This window comes from Salvia splendens, chromosome 12 (genome assembly GCF_004379255.2).
Source record: "Salvia splendens isolate huo1 chromosome 12, SspV2, whole genome shotgun sequence".
Lineage (NCBI taxonomy): Eukaryota > Viridiplantae > Streptophyta > Magnoliopsida > Lamiales > Lamiaceae > Salvia > Salvia splendens.
In genome coordinates, this window is record NC_056043.1 from 14,093,579 (window position 1) to 14,115,337 (window position 21,759).

The 21,759-nt window shown below is 41.7% G+C and overlaps 2 protein-coding genes across 2 annotated transcripts; both read right to left on the bottom strand.

Annotated features, from left to right (window-relative positions):
* Positions 1 to 13,030: 13,030 nt before the first annotated feature.
* LOC121759697 (transmembrane protein 64-like) lies at positions 13,031 to 15,974 on the bottom strand. The gene is made up of 4 exons (XM_042155369.1): positions 15,217 to 15,974; positions 14,327 to 14,563; positions 14,005 to 14,222; positions 13,031 to 13,574 (listed from the first exon to the last, which is right to left on the bottom strand). The coding sequence occupies exons 1-4, from the start codon at positions 15,451 to 15,453 to the stop codon at positions 13,346 to 13,348; spliced, it is 921 nt and encodes a 306-aa protein (XP_042011303.1). The 5' UTR covers positions 15,454 to 15,974; the 3' UTR covers positions 13,031 to 13,345.
* Positions 15,975 to 16,992: 1,018 nt separating this feature from the next.
* LOC121759364 (probable aminotransferase ACS10) lies at positions 16,993 to 20,232 on the bottom strand. Its single transcript, XM_042154920.1, has 4 exons — positions 19,663 to 20,232; positions 18,752 to 18,877; positions 18,316 to 18,476; positions 16,993 to 18,228 (listed from the first exon to the last, which is right to left on the bottom strand). Exons 1-4 carry the CDS (start codon positions 20,068 to 20,070, stop codon positions 17,376 to 17,378), a joined length of 1,548 nt encoding a protein of 515 aa, XP_042010854.1. The 5' UTR covers positions 20,071 to 20,232; the 3' UTR covers positions 16,993 to 17,375.
* Positions 20,233 to 21,759: the final 1,527 nt, after the last annotated feature.

Below are 21,759 nucleotides of genomic sequence, written 5' to 3' on the forward strand. Positions count from 1 at the left end.
CAGATTGTAGCTCTAGCTCACTAACTTCTACATACTTTTGGGTTTCATCGGGAAATTGTGGGGTATTTCGGGTTTATTTTGCTAGTTAGTAGTTGGGTAACACCGTCCTTGCAGAGGGCGAAGAAAAAATTTAATCGCTTTCATTTTACTTTACTGTCGTGAATTTCACCGAGCTTCGCCGTTCGAAGCTCGACCCTGTTTGTTGCTGAATTTCCGCTGTTTATGAAATATTTGTTTTCCATATTTGAGTTGCTGTTAATTTCGATTATGGATGTCTTTTATCTTGAGCTAGTCGTGATTGCTGAATTGGATGTTTGATTTTCGTGTTGGTCGCTGAGTTTGAGTAGACTCACTGGAATCTAGTGTTGATCGGAGCAGATTTGTTGAATCGGGAATTATGGAGTTAGTTTTGGTTGTTGTTGGGATCGGATTGCTTGGATCCGGAGTGGATTAAGCATCCGCCGTTGAAGCTGAAACAGAGTGATCGTGATTTATGCCTAGTTTTCGTGTGTTCATTTCATTCCGTTTAGTATATGTAGATCTGTTTAATTTCCGGCTAGTCGCAAGTTTCCGACGTCCGAACTTCTATATTCTGTTCGAATCTGGGTATGTGCTCTGTTTTCTTCATATTCATATTTGATTCAATCGATGAGATGCATGTCGCTGTTAGTTAAATCCGTAGTTAGTTAGTTGCAGTTTTTTTCTTCCGTACTTGTTATTTCTGGAATATGGTCCCCACTGTTACTCGCTTTCTGTTTGGTTATATTAGGAAGTTGTTTGCTCAGTCTAGGAAGTTAGTTGGATGTTCGTTGCCAGCGTGATGTTTACAGTTCCTAGGTCTAGTGTTTGATTTTGTGCCTAGGTTTAATAGTAGTTAACCTCAACCCAATTTGCGTGGCAGCAGCCGCTTTCTAAACCAAAGTCTTTTGATGCTTTCTTACGAATCCATCTTCGTGGGATCGACCCCTTCTTCTCTATACTAGTCTATAGTATAATGGGTCGAGGGATCTTTGAAACACGAGCTTTGTGTGTCCAACGACTGAGTCTTCTATATTCCCTTGAGTTCCTAGACCTAGTGATCTGGTGGATTCATTGGAGTTAGTAGCTCGACCTAGAACATTAGAACGCACACACTACACACCTCGCTCGATGAACTTTCAAATGGCGCCGTTGCCGGGGATGGATGGCATAATTTGTGATTGTGTTTAGAGATTTTGGCATACATAGTTTTTAATTTCTCTTTCTTTTTCTTTATTTTCAGTTTATGAGTAGAGGCTCACGGTTTGAACATTAGGGTGACTCATCTGAGTGGAGGAACGATCAGTTTATTTGGCAAGTCAAGGACACAGCATCTACAGTTACCACCAGATCGGGATTATCTAAGGGAGATCCATTTCCGTTTGGTTCTGAAAGCGACGAGAGTTGGAGTTCCTCAGGAAGGGAGGATCCTAAATCGTCTTCAGAAACAAGTACAGAGGAGGCGGAAATAGGGGACATGGCACAGGTAGTCGATCAAGATCCGGAGATCGGTTCGCTCACGGCCCATCTAGATCGGGAGCCAGCTCAAGCCATAGTGATGATTCCACGACAAAGGTCCATTGAGATCAAGACGAACGTACTCGGCATCTTACCAACATTCTCTGGGCGTAGGAATGAGTGCCCGTATGAGTTCTTAAATGAATTCAGCAAATTGTGTAGCATTCAGAAGAGGCCAAATGATGCAACGGAGGAGGATTATCGCCTGCGCGCGGTTCCTTTTGCCTTGAAGGGGGAAGCCAACACGTGGTTATTAAGGTTACCCCCAGATTCTATCCGCACATGGAGGGACTTTAAATTGGAGTTCCTAGATTACTTTTTCCCCTCCAACAAGACAAATGCTCTGAAGAAGGAGATTGTGGAGTGCAGGCAGGACTACGACGAGTCGTTGAGCCAATATTGGTCATGATTCAAGGGGTTGCTGGACGCCTGCCCGAATCACAGAATGATCGAGGCAGAGATTTATTATTTGTTCTATGAAGGAGCAAACCCCGAGTCGAAGGATTTGATGAACTCCTCGAGCGGGGGAAATTTTACGAAGAAGAGGGGTAGCGAGGCAAGAGAGATTCTGGGAAAGTTGATAGAGGCTAAAAAGGCATATGACAGCCCGAGGAATGCTATGAGGAGAGGATCAGCAAATGCCCTGAGGGAGCAGGATGACGAGAGAGTTGAGGCAAGAATAGATAGGCTCGAGAAAGCATTGTTGAATGCAATAGAGAAAACCACTCCGCCAGCTGCACAGGTGAGAGATAAGCCTCCAGGTCTAGGAGATACCCAACTTCAGCAATGTTACGGTCCCCGGGAGGAAGAGTACCAGGCCAAGGTTAATGCGATGGGAAGTTGGAATCCCGATGGGAGTTGGAACCCAGGAAGACAGATAGACGCACCCTGGAGAAACCATCCCAATTTTAGATGGTCTGACAACGAACAGAGCCAGCCAGCACCACAACAGAATATCCAGTTTGCACCTCATCCCGAGATGCAGGGTAACTGGTCTGGAAGGAATCACGAAGGGCAGGGAAACTGGAACAATCGGAACCAGGGAGATCATTCGAATTGGAGGAACAAGAACCAAAACCATCAAGGGAACTCCTATGTACCACCGCACAAAAGGAATTTCCAAACCACTTACCAAGGGCAGGGAAATCAGTACAACAATAATTCAGGAGGTCAAGGAAGCATTCGCCAGAGTCAAGGAAGTGGTCCACATCTGGGTCCAGGACCAAGTTCTGGCCAGCCTAATTCAAAGACACCAAGGAATACGGATGAAATGGTGCATGACCTCGTCAGTTCTCAGCAGCATATGTAGAACAACTTGCAATCGCACAATGACGTAGTACATAAGCTCCAGGATGCTCAATTGGAACAGAAGGCAGCAATGGATATGTTGGCAAAGCAAATGTCCCAGATCGCTACATCTTTGAGCGAGATGCGAGGAAACGAAGGGAAGATTCCTGCCTCAGTAAGGCAGCCAGACAGAGCTAACATCAGTCAAATCACTTTACGATCTGGGCGAGGTTATGAAGGTCCAGCGATGCGGAAGGAGGAAGAAACGCCTTCCGTGAAGGGCAATGAGAGTAAGGATCTGATTCCTGTGTCCGAGAATTTGGAAGCAGGGGGTTCTAGGAATAGAGATGACCTTCAGGAAGGTGATTTGGGGAGACCTTTACCAAGTGTGGCTGAACCATTTCTCCTAGACCCAGAGCAGGAAGTAGAAAATGAAGTAATAAGGAGGGATCCGGGTAAATTTTCAGCTGAAGATTCTACTGGTGCAGCGAAACAAGTGAAACCGTTCCCACACCGAGGAGAGGCTAATAAGAAGAAAGATGAACCGGTGGATTTTATGGATATCTTTGGAAGGTTGGAGATCAACTTACCTTTCTTGCAGGCTCTGAAGTTGTCGGTATTCAGTAAGTTCATTAAGGAGTTCATAGCTGGGAAGACCAGACCCAGTGGGAAGATTCTGATTGGAGAAAATGTATCAGCAGTAATTCAGAAGCGAATGATGCCCTCGAAATGCACTGATCCAGGTATGTTCACCTTACCTATTTCCATCGGTGCTGTAAACATCGAGCATGCCATGTGTGATCTAGGGGCATCGATAAATATTTTGTCGCTTTCCATTTACAAGAAGCTGGTAGGAGTAGAGTTGGTAGATACAAAGGTGGTAATCCAATTGGCGGATAGGTCGTGCATTTGTCCAGAAGGAGTTTTAGAAAATGTTATTGTCAAAGTGCATGATTTTCTGTATCCGGCCGACTTCCATGTTATCAAAATGAGTGATAATGAATCTGCTGAGTCTAGCGGTGTTCTCCTAGGAAGACCTTTTCTCCGTACCGCTAAGACCATAATTGATGTTTTTGATGGGACCATATGCCTGGATTATAATGGGGAGAAATATACATTTAGCATCGATGAAGCAATGAAGAAACCATTAGATGTTGAAAATTCGCATGCTATCGATGTTATTAACCCCCTGGTCCGGGAATATCTTGAGACTGAGTTGATGCAGGAGCAAGTGGGTAATTCAGAATTAAGTCACTCTATTGACAGAGAGGTAGCTGGATGGTGCGAGGCAATGAACACAAGGGATTTGACAGATGAGGAGCTGGCCGAAGCTATTTCAGAGTTATGCACAAATCCGGAGTCAGCGAGGTCAAGAGGATCAGCTCATGTGGCAAGTATGGAAACTACTCCCAGGTCTAGGAAGGGAGTGAAAACTGATGAAGAAAATGATCCCTTGCCCCAGGAAACAAGCACTCCCAAGAAGGAATTGAAAACGCCTCCACCGGAACTCAAGTATGCTTATCTAGAAGCAAATGAGACATTTCCAGTAATCATCAACAGCAGCTTGACCAAGGAACAGGAAAATGAGTTACTGGAAGTAATTAGAAGGAATAAGAAGGCAATAGGATGGACTCTCTCAGACCTAGTGGAGATCATTCCTGATCTTTGCATGCACCACATTAGGCTGGAGGAAGGTGCGAAGGCATGTAGAGATCCCCAACGCAAGCTAAATCCGAACATGAGAGAGGAAGTTCTGAAGGAAGTTTTGAAGCTGTTTTCGCTGGGAATCATCTACTCTATACCAGACAGTGAATGGGTTAGTCCGGTCCATATGGTACCTAAAAAGTCAGGGATACAGGTAGTTAAGAATGACAAGAACGAATTGGTGCCCACTCGACTAGTTACTGGGTGGAGGATGTGCATCGATTATAGGAAGTTGAATGAAGCGACCAGGAAGGACCATTTTCCCCTACCTTTCATTGATCTGATACTGGAAAGGTTGGCAGGTAAGCAATATTTCTGTTTCTTTGACGGGTACAGTGGATACTTCCGGATCTATGTAGATCCCGAAGATCAAGAGAAGACTACATTTATTTTCTATTTTGGCACGTATGCTTATAGAAGGATGTCGTTTGGGCTGTGCAATGCGCCAGGCACTTTTCAACGCTGCATGATGAGCATTTTCTCGGATCTGCTGGAGGATTGTATCGAGATTTTCATGGATGATTTCACCGTATATGGGAACTCTTTCGATTCTTGTTTAGCAAGTTTGGATACAGTGTTGAGGAGATGTCGAGAGAAGAATTTAGTCCTCAATTTTGAAAAATGTCACTTCATGGTACCCAAGGGAATCATCCTAGGGCATGTAGTCTCAGAGAAGGGCATACAGGTGGACCCAGCAAAGGTCGATGTGATTTCGAAATTGCCTTACCCTACGAATCATAAAGAAGTTAGGGGATTCCTAGGGCATGCAGGGTTTTACAGAAGATTCATAAAGGATTTCGCGAAGATTGCTCAGCCGCTCACCCATCTGTTGCATAATGATGTTGATTTCATTTTCAATGAGGAGTGCATGGAAGCTTTTCAGCTATTGAAAGATAAACTAGTCTCTGCTCCTATCATTAGAGCATCCCGACTGGAGTCTACCGTTTGAAATAATGTGTGACGCAAGTGATTACGCAGTAGGGGCAGTGCTAGGTCAAAGAATTGATGGGGAAAGCTATGTGATTTTTTATGCATCGAAAACACTCAATCAAGCTCAGAAAAACTATGACACCACGGAGAAGGAAATGCTGGCGGTCTTGTATTCCTTTGAAAAGTTCCGACCATACTTACTGGGGTCGAGGGTGATAGTGTTCACTGATCACGCAGCTATTAAGTACTTACTGGCGAAGAAAGAATCCAAGCCAAGATTAATCCGTTAGGTGCTACTCTTGCAAGAATTTGATTGGGAAGTAAGAGACAAGAAAGGAAAGGAGAATAAGGTAGCAGACCACCTGAGTCGGATTTTCCAGGGAGAGACAGACGAAGCAATACCTGATGCATTCCCGGAGGAGCATCTGTATTACAAGGAAAATTTTGCTAGACCCAACAGATGGGAAGAGATAATGGCAGTAACAGGTCCACGGGATTCTGAAAAAGGGAAGTGTCAACTGAACGCCGAACCTTGGTTCGCAGACCTAGCCAACTATTTGGTCACTGGAGAAGTACCTAGTTCTCAATAAATCACCCGGGCCCAGAAGATGAAACTGAAAAGCGAAGCCAAATACTATTTTTGGGACGACCCATATTTATGGAGAATGGGAGCCGACCAAGTAATAAGGAGGTGTATTCCAGATTGGGAACAGAGGGATGTGCTGAATCATTGCCATGCCCTAGCTTGTGGAGGTCACTTTGGACCAAGGAAAACTGCGAGGAAGGTGTTAGATAGTGGCTTCTATTGGCCTACGTTACACAAGGATGCCTTCGAATTCTGCCAAAACTGTGAAAGATGCCAGCAGACGGGAGGAATTTCGAAGAGAGATGAAATGCCGCAATTCCCAGTGATTGTCTGCGAGATTTTCAACGTTTGGGGAATGGATTTCATGGGACCATTTCCATCTTCATATGGGAACACTTATATTCTTGTGGCTGTAGATTACGTTTCGAAATGGATAGAAGAAAAGGCTACCACTTCATGTGAAGCCAAAGAGGTGGCCAAGTTCTTTAGGGCCAACATCTTCAGGGTAGTACTTCAAACTCTACTCCTTTCCTTATGAATGGTCATAGGGTAAACGTTTTTAGGGATAATTCTGAGTTGTGCGTAGTGGAGGAAGTGCCACTATGAGCACTCTCTGTTATCGCCTAATCGGTCTGATGAGTAAGTGCTTTCGATGAATTCCTGGGTCAGGTAAATGGAAATGCATTTTCAACCAATACACTGAACCAGGGGATCTCGAAGAGCACTCAATTGAATGTGTAAATAGTTTAATCGCTTTCTTAAAATGAAAATTCCAAACAAAGAAAAAATTCTAATTTTCCAAAAAGATTTTCGAATCACCAGGATCCTTAGGGAAATTATTTTGGCATATTTTGAATCCTTGACCTAGGAGTCTGGCGTTTCATTTTTGTTGTTTTTGCCTAAGTGTGGTATTGCAAGAAGGAAGCGTTTACATGGGGCAGAGAGATGTTAGTTTGGGAGGGAAGAGATAAGGTTTCGAAATTCAAAATTCACTTTATGGGAAGGGGTACGGTTGCTTACATCATGCCTGCAAACCGTTCCCATTCCTACCTAAATATCTCTTTTCCCTCCTTATTCTTTATTTCCTAAAATAGAATTCTCTCTCTCACTAAAAACCCCAAACTTCTCTCTTGCGATTCCACCATTTTTTTCTCTAACCCTAACCAGAAAATTTTCTTCCAAGATCTTTGTGAAATTTTCAGAATCAGACCAAGTGAGACGGAGATAGATAAGTCGGGGTCGCCGGCGAGGAAGAAGGCAAAAGTAACCCGCCCTTACGTTCCACCACAGTTTGGCTCCCGTGGGAGCCAAACCCCGAAATAAACCCTCCTTGACCAAGTAACTTTACTTTCAGTTTTTTTTCTTTTCCTTTTATTTTCTTTCTTATATGTGTTTATTTGTTGTTTTGTGTTGTGTGTTTTTTTTCCGGCATGCTCTGTACATATTTGCTTGTGTTTATAATTGTCTTCTCCCACTTAGCCCTATCTTTGGTCTAAGTGTGAGAAGTTTGTGTTCTTCTCAAGCATGTTTTGGTTTTTGTTCTGATTGGAATTTCTCCCACTTAGCACGATGTTCGGTCTAAGTGTGAGAAGTTTGTGTTGTTTATGAGTGTTGTTTGTTTTGTTTTGTGTTTGTTTGTCTGTTGTGTGCTGTTCATACTTCCCTGTTTCCCCCCTTCACTAGGATAGCTTGGGGACAAGCTTGAGTGAAGTGGGAGGGGGAGGAAGTCAGTGCAGTATGTGTTTTTGTGTTTAGGAGTCTCTAGGTCTAGTGTTTTTGTGTACCGCATGAGCAAGTGGATATAATAAGGCAAGATCCCTTTAGAAAGAGCAATTGAAGATAGGATGCATGTCAACTTTGATGCATTTTCCCCTTAATAAGTTGAATGCGGTCTGAATGAAGTAAGGACGATAGAAGATGCCTTAGATAACCTAGTTGTGAATACTTTAAGAGTGAGTTATAAGCCTATACATTGAGAGCTGACTTGTAAAAAATGGGGGGGCTGCCACTTGATGCTTAGGGAGTAGAGTATTAAGGAGAAAAAGAAAAAATGGGTTTCGGAGGTATAAGCTGGACGAAGTTCAGGGGAAGAATAAAAAAAAGAAAAAAGAAAAAAATGAATAATAATATTCGGAGGCATAAGCTGGACGAAGTCTAGGGAAAAATATAAAAAGGGGAATAAAAGAGAAAATAATACCTAAGGGCAGGAAGCAATAGTAACCTGACCCAGGAGTTAAAATAGGAGGAGATTATAGAAAGGAGAAACTCTCATAACCCGACGCATCAGTGGTATAACTTTGACTTAAGAGTGATTCGATCCTAACATCCCTGGTGAGGAATGAGTGACCGAGTGAATCCAACAAGTGGGAAGTCAATAGGCTATCTTGACGAACCGATAGACCGATTAGGTAGAAGAAGGGAAGGGGGGATTTGGAGACTGTAGACGATCGGATAGACCTTAAGCTTGTGGGGACAGCTGCCTAAAAGTTTAAACTAGTTCATGCATTTGTGTGTTGTTTTCATTAAGAGTTTATTTTCTTTTGTGAGTCTGTAGTACGTCTAGGTCTAGAAGTCTTTTGTTTCCCGTTTTAGAGTCGGTCATTTGATAACCATGCATTGAAACTTGCCTTATTTCTTTTTCTTGTCTTTCATACTTGAGGACAAGTATGGTTTAAGTGTGTGCAGTCTGATAAGGCTAATTTCATGCATAGGTTATAGGGTAAAATTCTTGTATTTGCGGGGTCTAACACATGTTTTAAGCCAGGTGTGTAGAAGATTTTTGCCAGATCCAGGAAAAGAAAAGGACAATTGCATGGTCCAAGGAAACTGGCGAATAAGTGAGCAATTTGAAGAAAAATTACAAGACGGAGGAAATCAAGGAGCTGAAGGGTAGAATAGAGATTTCTACGAAGGCTTCTAGAAGATTATGTCCGCACCTATATAAAGAAGAAAGCATGCAATCAGAGGGGACCTTCTCGGTGGAGGCCTTATGACCAGATTGTAGCTCTAGCTCACTAACTTCTACATACTTTTGGGTTTCATCGGGAAATTGTGGGGTATTCTCGGGTTTATTTTGCTAGTTAGTAGTTGGGTAACACCGTCCTTGCAGAGGGCGAAGAAACAATTTAATCGCTTTCATTTTAAGTTTACTGTCATGAATTTCACTGAGCTTCGCCGTTCGAAGCTCGGCCCTGTTTGCTTTTGAATTTCCGTTGTTTATGAAATTTTTGTTTTCCAAATTTGAGCTGCTGTTAATTTCGATTATGGATGTCTTTTATCTTGAGCTAGTCGTGATTGCTGAATTGGATGTTTGATTTTCGTGTTGGTCGCTGAGTTTGAGTAGACTCACTGGAATCTAGTGTTGATCGGAACATATTTGTTGAATCTGGAATTATGGAGTTGATTTTGGTTGTTGTTGGGATCGGATTGCTTGGATCCGGAGTGGATTAAGCATCCGACGCTGAAGCTGAAATAGAGTGATCGTGATTTATGCCTAGTTTTCGTGTGTTCATTTCATTCCGTCTAGTATATGTAGATCTATTTAATTTCCGGCTAGTCGCAAGTTTCCGACGTCCGAACTTCTATATTCTGTTCAAATCTGGGTATGTGCTCTGTTTTCTTCATATTCGTATTTGATTCAATCGATGAGATGCATGTCGCTGTTAGTTAAATCCGTAGTTAGTTAGTTGTAGTTTTTTTCTTCACTACTTGTTATTTCTGGAATATGGTCCCCACTGCTACTCGCTTTCTGTTTGGTTATATTAGGAAGTTGTTTGCTCAGTCTAGGAAGTTAGTTGGATGTTCGTTGCCAGCTTGATGTTTACAGTTCCTAGGTCTAGTGTTTGATTTTGTGCCTAGGTCTAATAGTAGTTAACCTCAACCCAATTTGCGTGGCAGCAGCCGCTTTCTAAACCAAAGTCTTTAGATGCTTTCTTACGAGTCCATCTTCGTGGGATCGGCCCCTGCTTATCTATACTAGTCTATAGTATAACGGGTTGAGGGATCTTTGAAACACGAGCTTTGTGTGTCCAACGACTGAGTCTTCTATATTCCCTTGAGTTCCTAGACCTAGTGATCTGGTGGATTCATTGGAGTTAGTAGCTCAACCTAGAACATTAGAACGCACACACTACACACCTCGCTTGATGAACTTTCAATCCTTATGATAGAAACTAGAAATATATATGGTGGTTGTTCTTCAAATCATGTATTTATAAAAAAACAAAAGAGTATTATAAGTTTGTTTAAAAATTAAAACACAAAATGAAAAACAAGTGTATATGAAAAATAAACATTAGTTGTATAAGTAAATAAAAAAATGAGAATAATTAAAAAATAAGAGTAAAAATTGTGTATATAAGAAATCAAAAGTGCAAGTAACTAGAAAAATCAATAAAAAAATAAAATCAGGTGTGTAAATAATTGAAAAAATAAGTGGAAGTGAATCTGGAAAATAAGAGTTAGAGACATAAATAAGTGGAAGAAAAATAGAAAAACAAATGTACAAATAAAACACAAAAAATAAAAGTGAAAATAAGACACAAAAAAAAAATCTGTGTACATAAATGAAAATAATAAGAGTAAAAATTGTGTACATAAAAAATCAATAGTAGAAGAAAATAGAAAAATTAACGAAAAATAAAAATTATGAGTGTAAACGATTGTAAAATTAAGTGGAAGTAAATTGAAAAATAAGAGTAAGAGATATTTATATAAATAAAATAAAGTGGAAGAAAAATAGAAATAAACGTTAAAACAGTACACAAATTATTATATGGACTAGTACGTAAATGGAAAAATAAAAGTGATAGAGTAACTAAAACAATGACATAATTAAATTCAAAATAAAATGCAATAGAAACTCGGAGGCCATGGGGCCCATGCCCCTCCCCCGGCCCAAATGTGGCTTCGTCAATGTATACGAGAACTTTTTTTCGTATATGCAAAATAGTGAAACCGCATTCAGCATATGTTTTTTTTTGTTTGACAGGCCATGGGGGCCATGCACCTCCCCCGGCCCAAATGTGGTTTCGTCAATGTATATGAGAACTTTTTTTTTCGTATATGCAAAATAGTGAAACCGCATTCAGCATATGTTTTTTTTTGTTTGACCACATAAGCAGGTGATGAGGTTTGAACCCGTGACTTTAAGGTCACCACAGCTTCGTGCTGCCAACTGAGCTATAACATGTTGGTCAATATATGCATCTTTAAGAAACACAAATATTCAGCATATGTTTTTTTTTGTTTGACCACATAAGCAGGTGATGGGGTTTGAACCCGTGACTTTAAGGTCACCACAGCTTCGTGCTGCCAACTGAGCTATAACATGTTGGTCAACATATGCATCTTTAAGAAACACAAATATTCTGAATGAGTGTTTGAAACGCGTAGTACATGATTCGGAAAACAAACATAGGCCGAATGGGTGTTTCACTAGACTTTTATAACAAACATTGTTCCCCTTTTCACACAGAAACACAACTCACAACATCACATTGAGCGGGATTGACGAGTTCTTTGGTGATTTTCTTCTAACTTGTGATCATATTTTAAGATAAGTTCTTACTCATTTGTGCAAGTATATCCCAAATTGTTTAATCACATCATTTCTGCGAGATTCTCCCATGACTTGTATTGATAATTGTTTAAACAATTATGAATAGTACATTATTTTTTTAATAATGTAATCATATTTCACAAGTAAAATAGACTTTTTATGTGAGAAAAGGGAGGAGACATAAGGGCATCCGCAACGCGTCTTGTTGCGGTCCATATCCCGTCTCGGAGAGACGAGAAGGCAGCGAGACAGCGTTGCGGGCTCCGTCTCGTCCCCAGTCTGTCCCCATCCCGTCCTGTAACTCGTCGCGGAGAGACTCTCGGCGAGCTGTCTCGCCACGCGCGTTGGCGACGTGGCGAGCTGCGGTTCGTCCGTGACGCCCACTCGCCGGCCGCGAGTGGACGTCGTTTATTTCCGTTGAAAATGTATTTTTTATGTTTTTTTTAAATTCAGAAAAAATTTGAAAAAAAAATCTCAAAATTATACTAGCCGTTTTTTACAAAGTTTTTATTTTTTTTTTGAATTTTTTTAAGCCTCCAATCACTTCTATAAATACCAAATCATTCCCACAAATTAATCCACAAAAAAAAACTCTTTATTCTCACTTAAACACTCTCAAACACTCTACATTCTTCATCTCAAAACATTATTCTTCTCTCAAATTTAATCCGTTCATGGATCCATTTGAGCAAATGCGCCGAATAATGGAAGAATCGCTAGCAGAAGATCGACGTCGGGAGGAGGAGGAAGCCGCGGCGCCTCAAAGGCGATCCTGGACTTACATCCATCGTAACCGGGAGGAAGCCGCCGCAAGGTTGGTACGCGACTACTTTTATGACAACCCGGTATGGGGAGAGACCTAATTCCGTCGCCGTTTCCGCATGCGACGGTCGTAACCATGAATAGTGGAGAGATGAGACGGTTAAGAAACGAATAAGAGACAGCATTGCGGATGGCCTAAGGCATTGGTAATGCCATCGAATGTAAAGGGAGGAGAAGGCAAACCCAAAGCAAGAGATGTATCAAATTTATGTTCATATTTTGAACCATCTCCATCATCCCATTCCCACACTATCATTGTTTTGACATTCTACTATTACAACAATTACTTCTCTTCTCTACACTTCAATCTTAGTGTTACAACATGCATTGCACAGGATTACACAGAAAGAAACCAAAATCACCCCTTTTTAAAAAGAGACCATTTCTCTTTTTCCTTTTAATTTCTATCTTCCTTTTTTTCTTTTTTATTTTCCTTTTTTGAAAAAGTCAGGCTTTAAGCTTCGGGGGTAGAGAGATAGACGCCTGAGGCCGGTAAGCACCTACGTTAGCTGGAGGTTCTCGTTTCTCAGCGACAGTGATACCTTGCACAGCATATCACATCCCCTTCTCAGAAATAAAAACACATACACATAATACACCTACTCTTCACTGCAAACATTCTAAACAACATAATTAAGGCATAGATTTACATTAGCTCAGCCATATATATCCTTTTATTCGAAATTAATATCCCGGCTGGCTTCTTCAATATAACATATAGCCAAAGTAGTAATGCAAGCCTTAAAAGGCCGAGATCGGGGACTATGTACAGATCATAATGAGGGTAAGGAAGGAAGCCAGAATCGATATCATTGGATGTGATGCCTAACTCCCATTTCCCCTCTGGGAAGAGGAGTCTCGAAAAAATGAGGAGCCAACTTATATAAACTCACCAGACGATGAATCAGTTCATGTATACGCTACGGGTGGTGCAATAGAAAGCAATAATCTAGCCACATGACATATGAGGTATTACTGACTAGCACCTCTTCCATCTGCAGTTCCTTCAGTCGCCTTTTCGCGTACAATGTGACGAGCACTGTTGCTGCCGCGGTGATGCAGAATCCCCCAATGTTGAACAGAATCTGAGAACCTGACATGGTCTTCCGATAATCCGTAGCATCGGCTAGAGTTTGTATGATAATTCCACTGCATTTGAAGTAATAACACATTAGTCCGAGCAGCATGCCAATCCTAGAGGCAAAAATATACACGGCACAAAGGAAAGCATCCATAGTTTGATAATGATCTGAATTCACTATCTTTGGCATCAAATTGAGAAACTGGATATTGTAAAGATGGTGGATTAGACTGTATTGTATTTCCCTAAAAGGTGGATAGCAAATTACCAACGGTGCAAGTAAAAGATATCAAAACTGCATCGTTGCAAGCGAGAGGATACATCAGAAATACTATTAACAGCACATTGAAGATAAAACATCTCCAGCAAGAATATTTGAAACATTAATGTAACAAAATTGAATGATGTGTCTACGTGCACAAGGAAAACAAATCTATCAACATCTTGTTTGTTTGTTCATCTACAAAGGGGAGGGAGGGAGGGAGGGAGAGAACTGACGTGTAAAGTGTAAGAAATATTTCTGGCACCATCCCGACAAGCGTTCCTAACACGTAAGGTCCAAACTTGACATCTGTGGCTACGGCACAGTAATTATATATGATGTAGGGGAAAGGAGAAATCCTAATAAGTGCTACAGCTCTGAACTGATTAAACAGACTTCCCTCGCCAGCCAATCTTATCACATAAGCTCGTTTAGGATATCTCTCTAACCACAGCTACAAGTGAGAAAGAGGAACTTTAGGTTTATAACGTGTATTTGAGCAACAAACATTAAAAGAGAAAATGATAAACAATATAAGAAACCATATATTATCAGTACTTGGATTTTATGGTAAAATAGCGAGCCAATGAAATATGGGAGAGAGACACCAAATATGACTCCTCCAACGACCAGAAGAAAACCATAACCATATCCGAAAGTCATCCCAGCAAGCCACATAGACGGTGAAGAAGGCAAAAGGATGGACGGGAATATTGTCAGAGAACCAAAGATCAAAAGTGCTAGGTGCTTGTTGCTGAACGATTCTCTCTCCCAATTAATTAAGGGGATGATCTCCTGCAAAAGTAAACATCTCACTTAGTTAACATTGGAACTAAGGAGTACTCTAGAATGGAATGATGAACATATGCTAGTCGAGTTATACTATCATAGCCTCTTAGGCACAGGCATTACAGGTATAATGGCAATTTGAATTGCATATTCGAAGATTATCTGATAGAGACTACAGTAAAAGAACTATCCCCAGCTTAACCTCATCTACTCTACTTGTGAATTCGATTGTAAGCAAAAACCGAGAAACACCATCCCGAGTTAGTGAACTCGTTAATGGAATGTGACACAACAATGCATCAGCATTAACTGATACGGGAGATAAATAAAACTAATGAAGAGACCAGATCGATTACACCAAATACAAACACGATGGCATGTACAGTTTTCTCCTAAACCATAGACTGGAATAACTACACTTAAATAGTTGGATATACAAAGTAACTTCTCCATTGATTAAAGATTTAAGGAGCAATTCTTAGACAATATGTTTCCAAAATGAGGTGCCCTAAGTTGGGACAAAGAGCTCACTAATACACTAAACATAAATTCGGTGTAAATTCTTGCAATTTCTTGATCCACAAACAAAATTAACAGAAAGAAACAAAAGTGTGCATTCATTTGCAAATACATGACACCCAAATTAGGAGAAATCTAACCTTGTCCATGACGAAGGGTCCGATCCATTTCAAGAAAACAGCAAGCAACACCGCAATAAACAACGCCACCAGTAGCAGCTTGGCCCACCACCACAACAGCCACCGCCATTCGCCTCCTCCACCGCAAGAAGGCGAGACCGCCTTGAGGCACTGGGCCCCACCACCGCCCACGCCAACCTCCAATTTCACGTAATCTCCCACCAGCTTGAGATCGCCATGGCCGGCATTGTGAGTCATCACAAACCCGAATAAAAAAACCCCCTTGTGATTATGATCAATTGGATAGTTTGGATTGAACCTAAAGTGTCTCAGTAACGAAAAAGATGACAGTTTTGGGGGGCCCCACCAATTGAGGGGGGCATTCCGATTCAGGGTTTCGCAACAATAGTCAAAATACAGCCGTTTCTGTGCTTTTTTCCCAATTTTTTGTTATTATAAATAGAGAAATAAAGATCAACGTATTCTGAGGCAATGGAGGAAGAGAAGGAGAGGGAAAATCGGAGAATACGTGGCAAGCTTTCCTTTAAGACAAGTGATCGTTACAGTACACCAGAACAAGTGAAACTTTCACTCTCCTCTCCACTTTGTTATTTTTTCCCTCCGCATTTCGGATTTATTTCACTTTGTTGCCCAGGAATGATAATGATGGTTGTGCCGAGGTAAAGTCTACCGAATTATAAATGGGGAAATCATAATTTGAAGTTCATGAATCTGCTCAGTTTTGGGATGCAATAGAGTTGTAAGGCAGGGGAGTCGAGTATGATGATACGCCAGCTCATTCTCCTTTTTCAAAGAAACAATTTGATTTTCCACACAAATCTCAAGGGACATTTTTGTTAATTTAATCAGGAGATAAAATAAATATTATCCTTTTTTCACTAAATTTTTTTAATGTGCTACCTCGACGATACATGTAAATAAAAACGGTGGGAAAATGTTAATTATAATAGTAGTAGTAGAATGTACATGTAATAATTTAGTGCAGGGTAAGATCCATTATCTAAAGTGGAAAAATGTACTCCCTTCGTCTCACGTTACTTGAGGCATTTCTTTTCGTCACGTGATTTAAGAAAGTTGTGTTTAGTGAGTTAAATAAAGTAAAGGAGGGAATAAAGTAAGAGATTTCTTTTCGTCACGTGATTTAAGAAAGTTGTGTTTAGTGAGTTAAATAAAGTAGAGGAGGGAATAAAGTAAGAGAAAGGAGAGAGAATAAAGTAAAAGAGAGAATAAAATAGGTGTGATTAGATATTTTGTTTTTAGCCAAAAAGAGAAATGACTCAAGTAACTTGGGACAACCAAAAAAAGAATACGACTCAAATAACTTGGGACGGAGGGAGTACTCCCTTTGTCCTAAGTGATGCATATCATTCTTGTTATTTTTTCTCTCTACTTTATTCTATCTCTTAGGAGTACTTTATTCTCCTTCAGTTAACTAACAAAATCTTATTTTCTTAAATTCTGTGCCAAAAAAAATGTCTTACTTAGCGAGAGACGAAGGGAATAAAATCTTAGATTATGGACGACCAAAATAGCAAACTAAAACATTATTTCATGGGACTCCCTCTGTCTTGATAAATATGAAACATTTGCTTTTTGGAACGTGATTTTATGTAATGTTGTTTTGTGTGTTAATGAAGAGAAAGTAAAGTAAAAGAAGTAGAGATGATGTTGTTCTCATTTTAGGCTATGAGATTTAATGGGAGGTGGGAGTATTTTTATATGGATGTGTTCTGATGTGAATCAGGAGCCAGGATGAGTTCGAGCAGGAAATGGGCCGGCTTGGAAACCTTCATCAGGCCAATCTGGTTAACAAATGTGTTAAAGGGGAACTAATTCTGTCGGAATTCGTATCAAGAGGAAATCTGTATGATGCAATCCGGAATTAAGCTTGTCTAGAAGGTCCTAGCCTACCTTCACCATGACTGCAAGCCCCCAGTTCTTCACCTCAACTTCAAGTCCACTAACATGTATCTCTAATTCTCATCAGATGCAAGAAAACAAATTTGTCGGGATATTATGCACAAGAAAAAGAATGAATAAACTACGATGTCCATCTCCAATTCTCATCAGCAGATGGCTCTTTTAACTTTGGCGACTTCACCCTCAACTGCATCTATACTTATAAAATGAACCTCTCTTGACGAATCACCAACGACTTTTCAGAGAGATGTACATGTATCTGTAACTTCCTTAATCCGTCCAACGACTATCGGGATCTCGCTCTCACTCAACGTGCTAAAACACAAGCCGAACCATCCGGGTTCCACACAATGGCAAGTAGATCCCGGAATTGCATTGATCTTGGCGACGCTCAACAGTTTGTTCCATAGATCAATTTCTCCTTTCTCACTGTAGGGCCGGATTAGCGTGCTCATATCGGCCCAGCAGTAGAACCCTCCAGAGCTCTTCATGGACTCAACCCCCAGCTGCTTCAACCCGTTGACAAGCTCGTGATGCACCTGCTGAAGCCTCTCCCTGCCTAGCTTGACAGCTTGGTGAATGAATTCTGAATCCGAGAGCATAGATATCAGTAAATGCTGTGTAGGGACAGATACAGATGAGAATCTTGCTAGTTTCTTGGCAGCGGACAGGACATTCGTGTTGGAGGTGTAGATGACGCCCATCCTGAACCCAACTAGAGAAATGTCCTCGGACAGACCATAGACTATGTGAACTCGGTCTTTGTCGTGATCTTCTGTGTCGATGATCTCTGCCATGCTTACAAACTCTTCGCTTCCATGAGTGGATCCGACTAGTAGCTCGTTGGAAATGATATGGATGCCTTTCTCTGTGGCAAAGTCCAGAAGGCTGTACAGTGTTTCACGGCTGTACAGAACGCCAACGGGGTTAGAAGGGTTGGATAGAATTATCCCACGAACTCGGAGACCGCGTTTCTTGGCTTGGTTGAATGCTCTGTCGAGAGCAGTGATGCTTAAACTGAAGCTATCAGCACTGCGGCAAAGAACTGGTATGATTTCCACCCCGGTACGCCATTTGATATCCCCATCGAGGCTGCATATATAGTTCACTTTACTGTCTCTGTTACACAAAAGAATGAACAATGATGCATCATACCTCAAAAAATCAAGTAAAACTTACTCGGGAGAGTATGGGGCTGGCACGAGAAATGCATTTCCTGGATCAGCAAGGGAGAAGACGAGCATCTCAATTGCCGGGGCTGCACCAGCTGTGGGTACTAGTTGTTTGGGATTAGAAAATAGGGGTCTGCCCACCACTTGACACATGAACCCTGCCACAGCCTTGACATTGAATAATTAGTATACAAAGCTTATCGAAAATAATATGTACAGAGCATGTAAATAATCACTATTCCCGAACCATAGATCAGAAAACGAAGATTTCCCAATAGCAAGATGCACACATAGGCACAGGCATCGGTTTGATACAAATCACACAATTTGTTAAGATGTAGAAATAGTCAAAATTAGTCCCGAAAGCAGCAATCTAACAATTTGATTCAATAGATGTCCCTATAAATGAACAAGAACCCCGAGCAAAGAAAGGAAATACTCACTTTTTTCAGGTCCTTTAAACCATCGAATGGTTGGTATGAGGTGATCCCACTTATGCTCAGTTCTCCACCAGTTACCGATTGTGTCACATGATCCGTAAACCAGCATTGAACCATGTCCCACAAGAGCTACACAAGAACAAAGGAAAAATTGATCAGTTTTGGCTCTACAAATCAGTGTCAATAACGCTGAAAACATGACCAAACAACAAGATCTCTCATAAACCCCCTTCATCGCTCAAGCATGTAACTGCAGCAACATTAATAGTACATACTTTCAAAGCTTTAATTTGCATCTCCAACAAATTGTCATATTTGAAAAGCACTTTTCCAAATCCATTAATCACCAAACCAAACCAAACTCCCCTAAACACAAATACAGCTTTAAAAACCACAATCCATTTGACCTTAATGTAAACGAAAATGAACATAAGACCAAAGAGACAGCAGAAATTCAATGGAATGGAGTTAATGTTTCATGGAGTATCTCTTTCGGATGATGAAAAAAACAATACAATAAGGGAAATATTTATATTGAGCTTTAGAAGCTCCTAGAATTAGAAACTAACTAAATCAGTTATCTGAATCTTTTCACGTATCATCCACTTTGGCACTTTGGTAGTGGCCCATAACTGCATCTTTATCTCCCACGTTGGTAATGTTCATAACTGCACCTTTCCCCTTTGCAATTTTATCTCCATGAGTTTCAGCCACGTTTGCATCTTCATACACAACTGTATCACTTGTCTTAACATAATGAAAATCTCATGAAAGCAGATATGTGTGCATACACTTAAGCAGACAGAATTCAATTAAGAACAGAAACACAAACACATACTAAAACATGCCAGCAAAACACATGTTTAAACAAATACACGGAGCATAAAAAAGATCAAATTTTGAAGTGGACCCACCCTATTTTCAGTGGAGCAAAGGTGAATTACACCATTGGGATTCTCCACCTCATCAAAAAAGTCTTCCTCTGCTCGCTTCAGCCCCTCAAATTCACGCTGTCTAACGATAGCATTAGCTCTAAACGACACCGTGGCCGGCCCGCCGGCTCCACCACGAGGCGAGAGCGATAGCCTCGAATGCACCCTATGCAGCCCCGCGGATGGCTCAGGCGGAGGCGGCGGCGGCGGCGGAGCTCCGCGGGTCTTGAGGTACATCTGGAGAAAGTAGAAGAGGGCGCAGGGGATGACGGAGCCCAAGACAAGGCCGCCGCTCCCCTGCACCAAGCCTTGCAAGGGCACAATCACCCGCATCCCCGCCGCAGCCCCGCCGCCGCTTGTGGTGGAGGAGGGGTTTCGGGCCTTTCTCATGGCGACATTGCGCCGAACCCCACCAACCAGCGACGGAGTGTACTATGCAAGACTATAAAGATTGGATTTTTATCTTTTTTCTAACTCTCTCTGAAGAAAGAAGAAGAAGAAGTGTGTGGAAATTGATGAGAGAGTGAGTGAAGGAGATGAATGGTGGCTGAGATTTTTATGACTTGTTTTGTTTCTATTTCGTGTGGCGCTTTAAATTCATAGTCGAATCGAATGATTTTTAGGTCATCCACAACGCTGTCTCTATACCGTCTCTTAAACCGTCTCTTAACTACTATTTGAGCACTATTTGAGGGCCCCACTGTCCTTTTTTCCTCCATCTCTTAACTAAGAGACGGAGGCTGCAACGCTCCGTCTCTTAACCGTCTCTATACCGTCTCTTAATTACTATTCATTCAATTTAATTTATAATTTTTTTTAAAACCCAATTCAATTTAAACAAACACACTTTATTAAAATTAAAACAATATTACAACTTAACATTAAAAAAGCGAAGACATAATTAAAATTCTAAAAAAATAAAAATGACATAATTTAATATTCTCCGCCAAAGTTTTCCCAAATGTGCTCAATTAGATCCTCTTGGAGTTGGGTGTGGGCGCTAGAGTCGCGTGTCCTTGCCCGAATAGCCAACCGTTCTTGTATAGATGGATGCGCTCCACTTCGCGGCGGACTACTTGCAGTTGAGCTTCCGGGGGATTCGGGGTCGAACCAATTTCCGGCATCGGGTCCTTCGTCTCGGACAATCATGTTGTGCAAGATTATGCACGTATACATGATGTCGACCATGCTCTCCATGAACCACGAACGAGCCGGGGCTTTGATGATGTTGAAGCGCGCTTGGAGAACCCCGAACGCCCTCTCCACATCCTTGCCCGCAGCCTCCTGCTTCTGCGCAAAAAGAGCCTGCTTTGGGTTCGCTGGCCTGCCGCACGTCTTCACGAAGGTCGGCCACTTCGGGTAGATGCCGTCGGCGAGATAGTACCCCATTTTATACCGTCGGTTGTTGGCGACGAAGTTGATGGCCGGCGCTTTACCATCCAAAACTTCGGTAAAGAGGTCGGACTGTTGGAGCACGTTTACGTCGTTGTTCGAGCCAGGGACCCCGAAGTACGCGTGCCAGATCCAAAGTCGGTAGTCGGCAACGGCCTCGAGTACAACGGTTGGGTGGGTGCCTTTGTGGCCGCTCGTGTAGGAACCCCTCCAAGCCACCGGGTAATTCTTCCATTGCCAGTGCATGCAATCGACACTGCCAAGCATCCCGGGGAATCCGTGCACTTGTTCGTGCAGGTTGAGGAGGAACTGACAATCCTCCGTGGTTGGCCTCCGGAGAAATAGCGGTTTCCGCATGCGGAAACGGCGACGGAAATAGGTATCTCCCCAAATCGGGTTATCGCAGAAGTAGTCGCGTACTAACCGTGCGGCGGCTTCCTCCCGGTTCCGATTGATGTACTTCCGGGAGCGTCGTGGGGGTGGTGCGGCTTCCTCCGCCTCTCGTCGTCGATCTTCTTCGAGTGATTGTTCCATTAATTGGCGCATTTGCTCAAAAGGATCCATTTGTTTGAGTTGATTGAAGATGGAAATTGGAGTGATAGAGAGGATTTGAGAGGAATAGATGTGTGTTTGTGTTTGAAATGAGTATGGAATAGAATTATTTATAGAGTAAAAAAATTTAAAATT

What these genes read in the sequence shown, in the direction of transcription:
- LOC121759697 (XM_042155369.1), bottom strand. Translation starts at nt 15,453, where the DNA reads ATGACTCACAATGCCGGCCATGGCGATCTCAAGCTGGTGGGAGATTAC. An exon ending in GACCCTTCGTCATGGACAAG is followed by an intron (nt 14,564 to 15,216) that starts GTTAGATTTCTC and finishes TTACTTTTGCAG; the next exon opens with GAGATCATCCCCTTAATTAA. An exon ending in TATTTTACCATAAAATCCAA is followed by an intron (nt 14,223 to 14,326) that starts GTACTGATAATA and finishes TCTCACTTGTAG; the next exon opens with CTGTGGTTAGAGAGATATCC.
- LOC121759364 (XM_042154920.1), bottom strand. Translation starts at nt 20,070, where the DNA reads ATGAGAAAGGCCCGAAACCCCTCCTCCACCACAAGCGGCGGCGGGGCT. An exon ending in GTTTAAAGGACCTGAAAAAA is followed by an intron (nt 18,477 to 18,751) that starts GTGAGTATTTCC and finishes TTCAATGTCAAG; the next exon opens with GCTGTGGCAGGGTTCATGTG. An exon ending in CCAGCCCCATACTCTCCCGA is followed by an intron (nt 18,229 to 18,315) that starts GTAAGTTTTACT and finishes CTATATATGCAG; the next exon opens with CCTCGATGGGGATATCAAAT.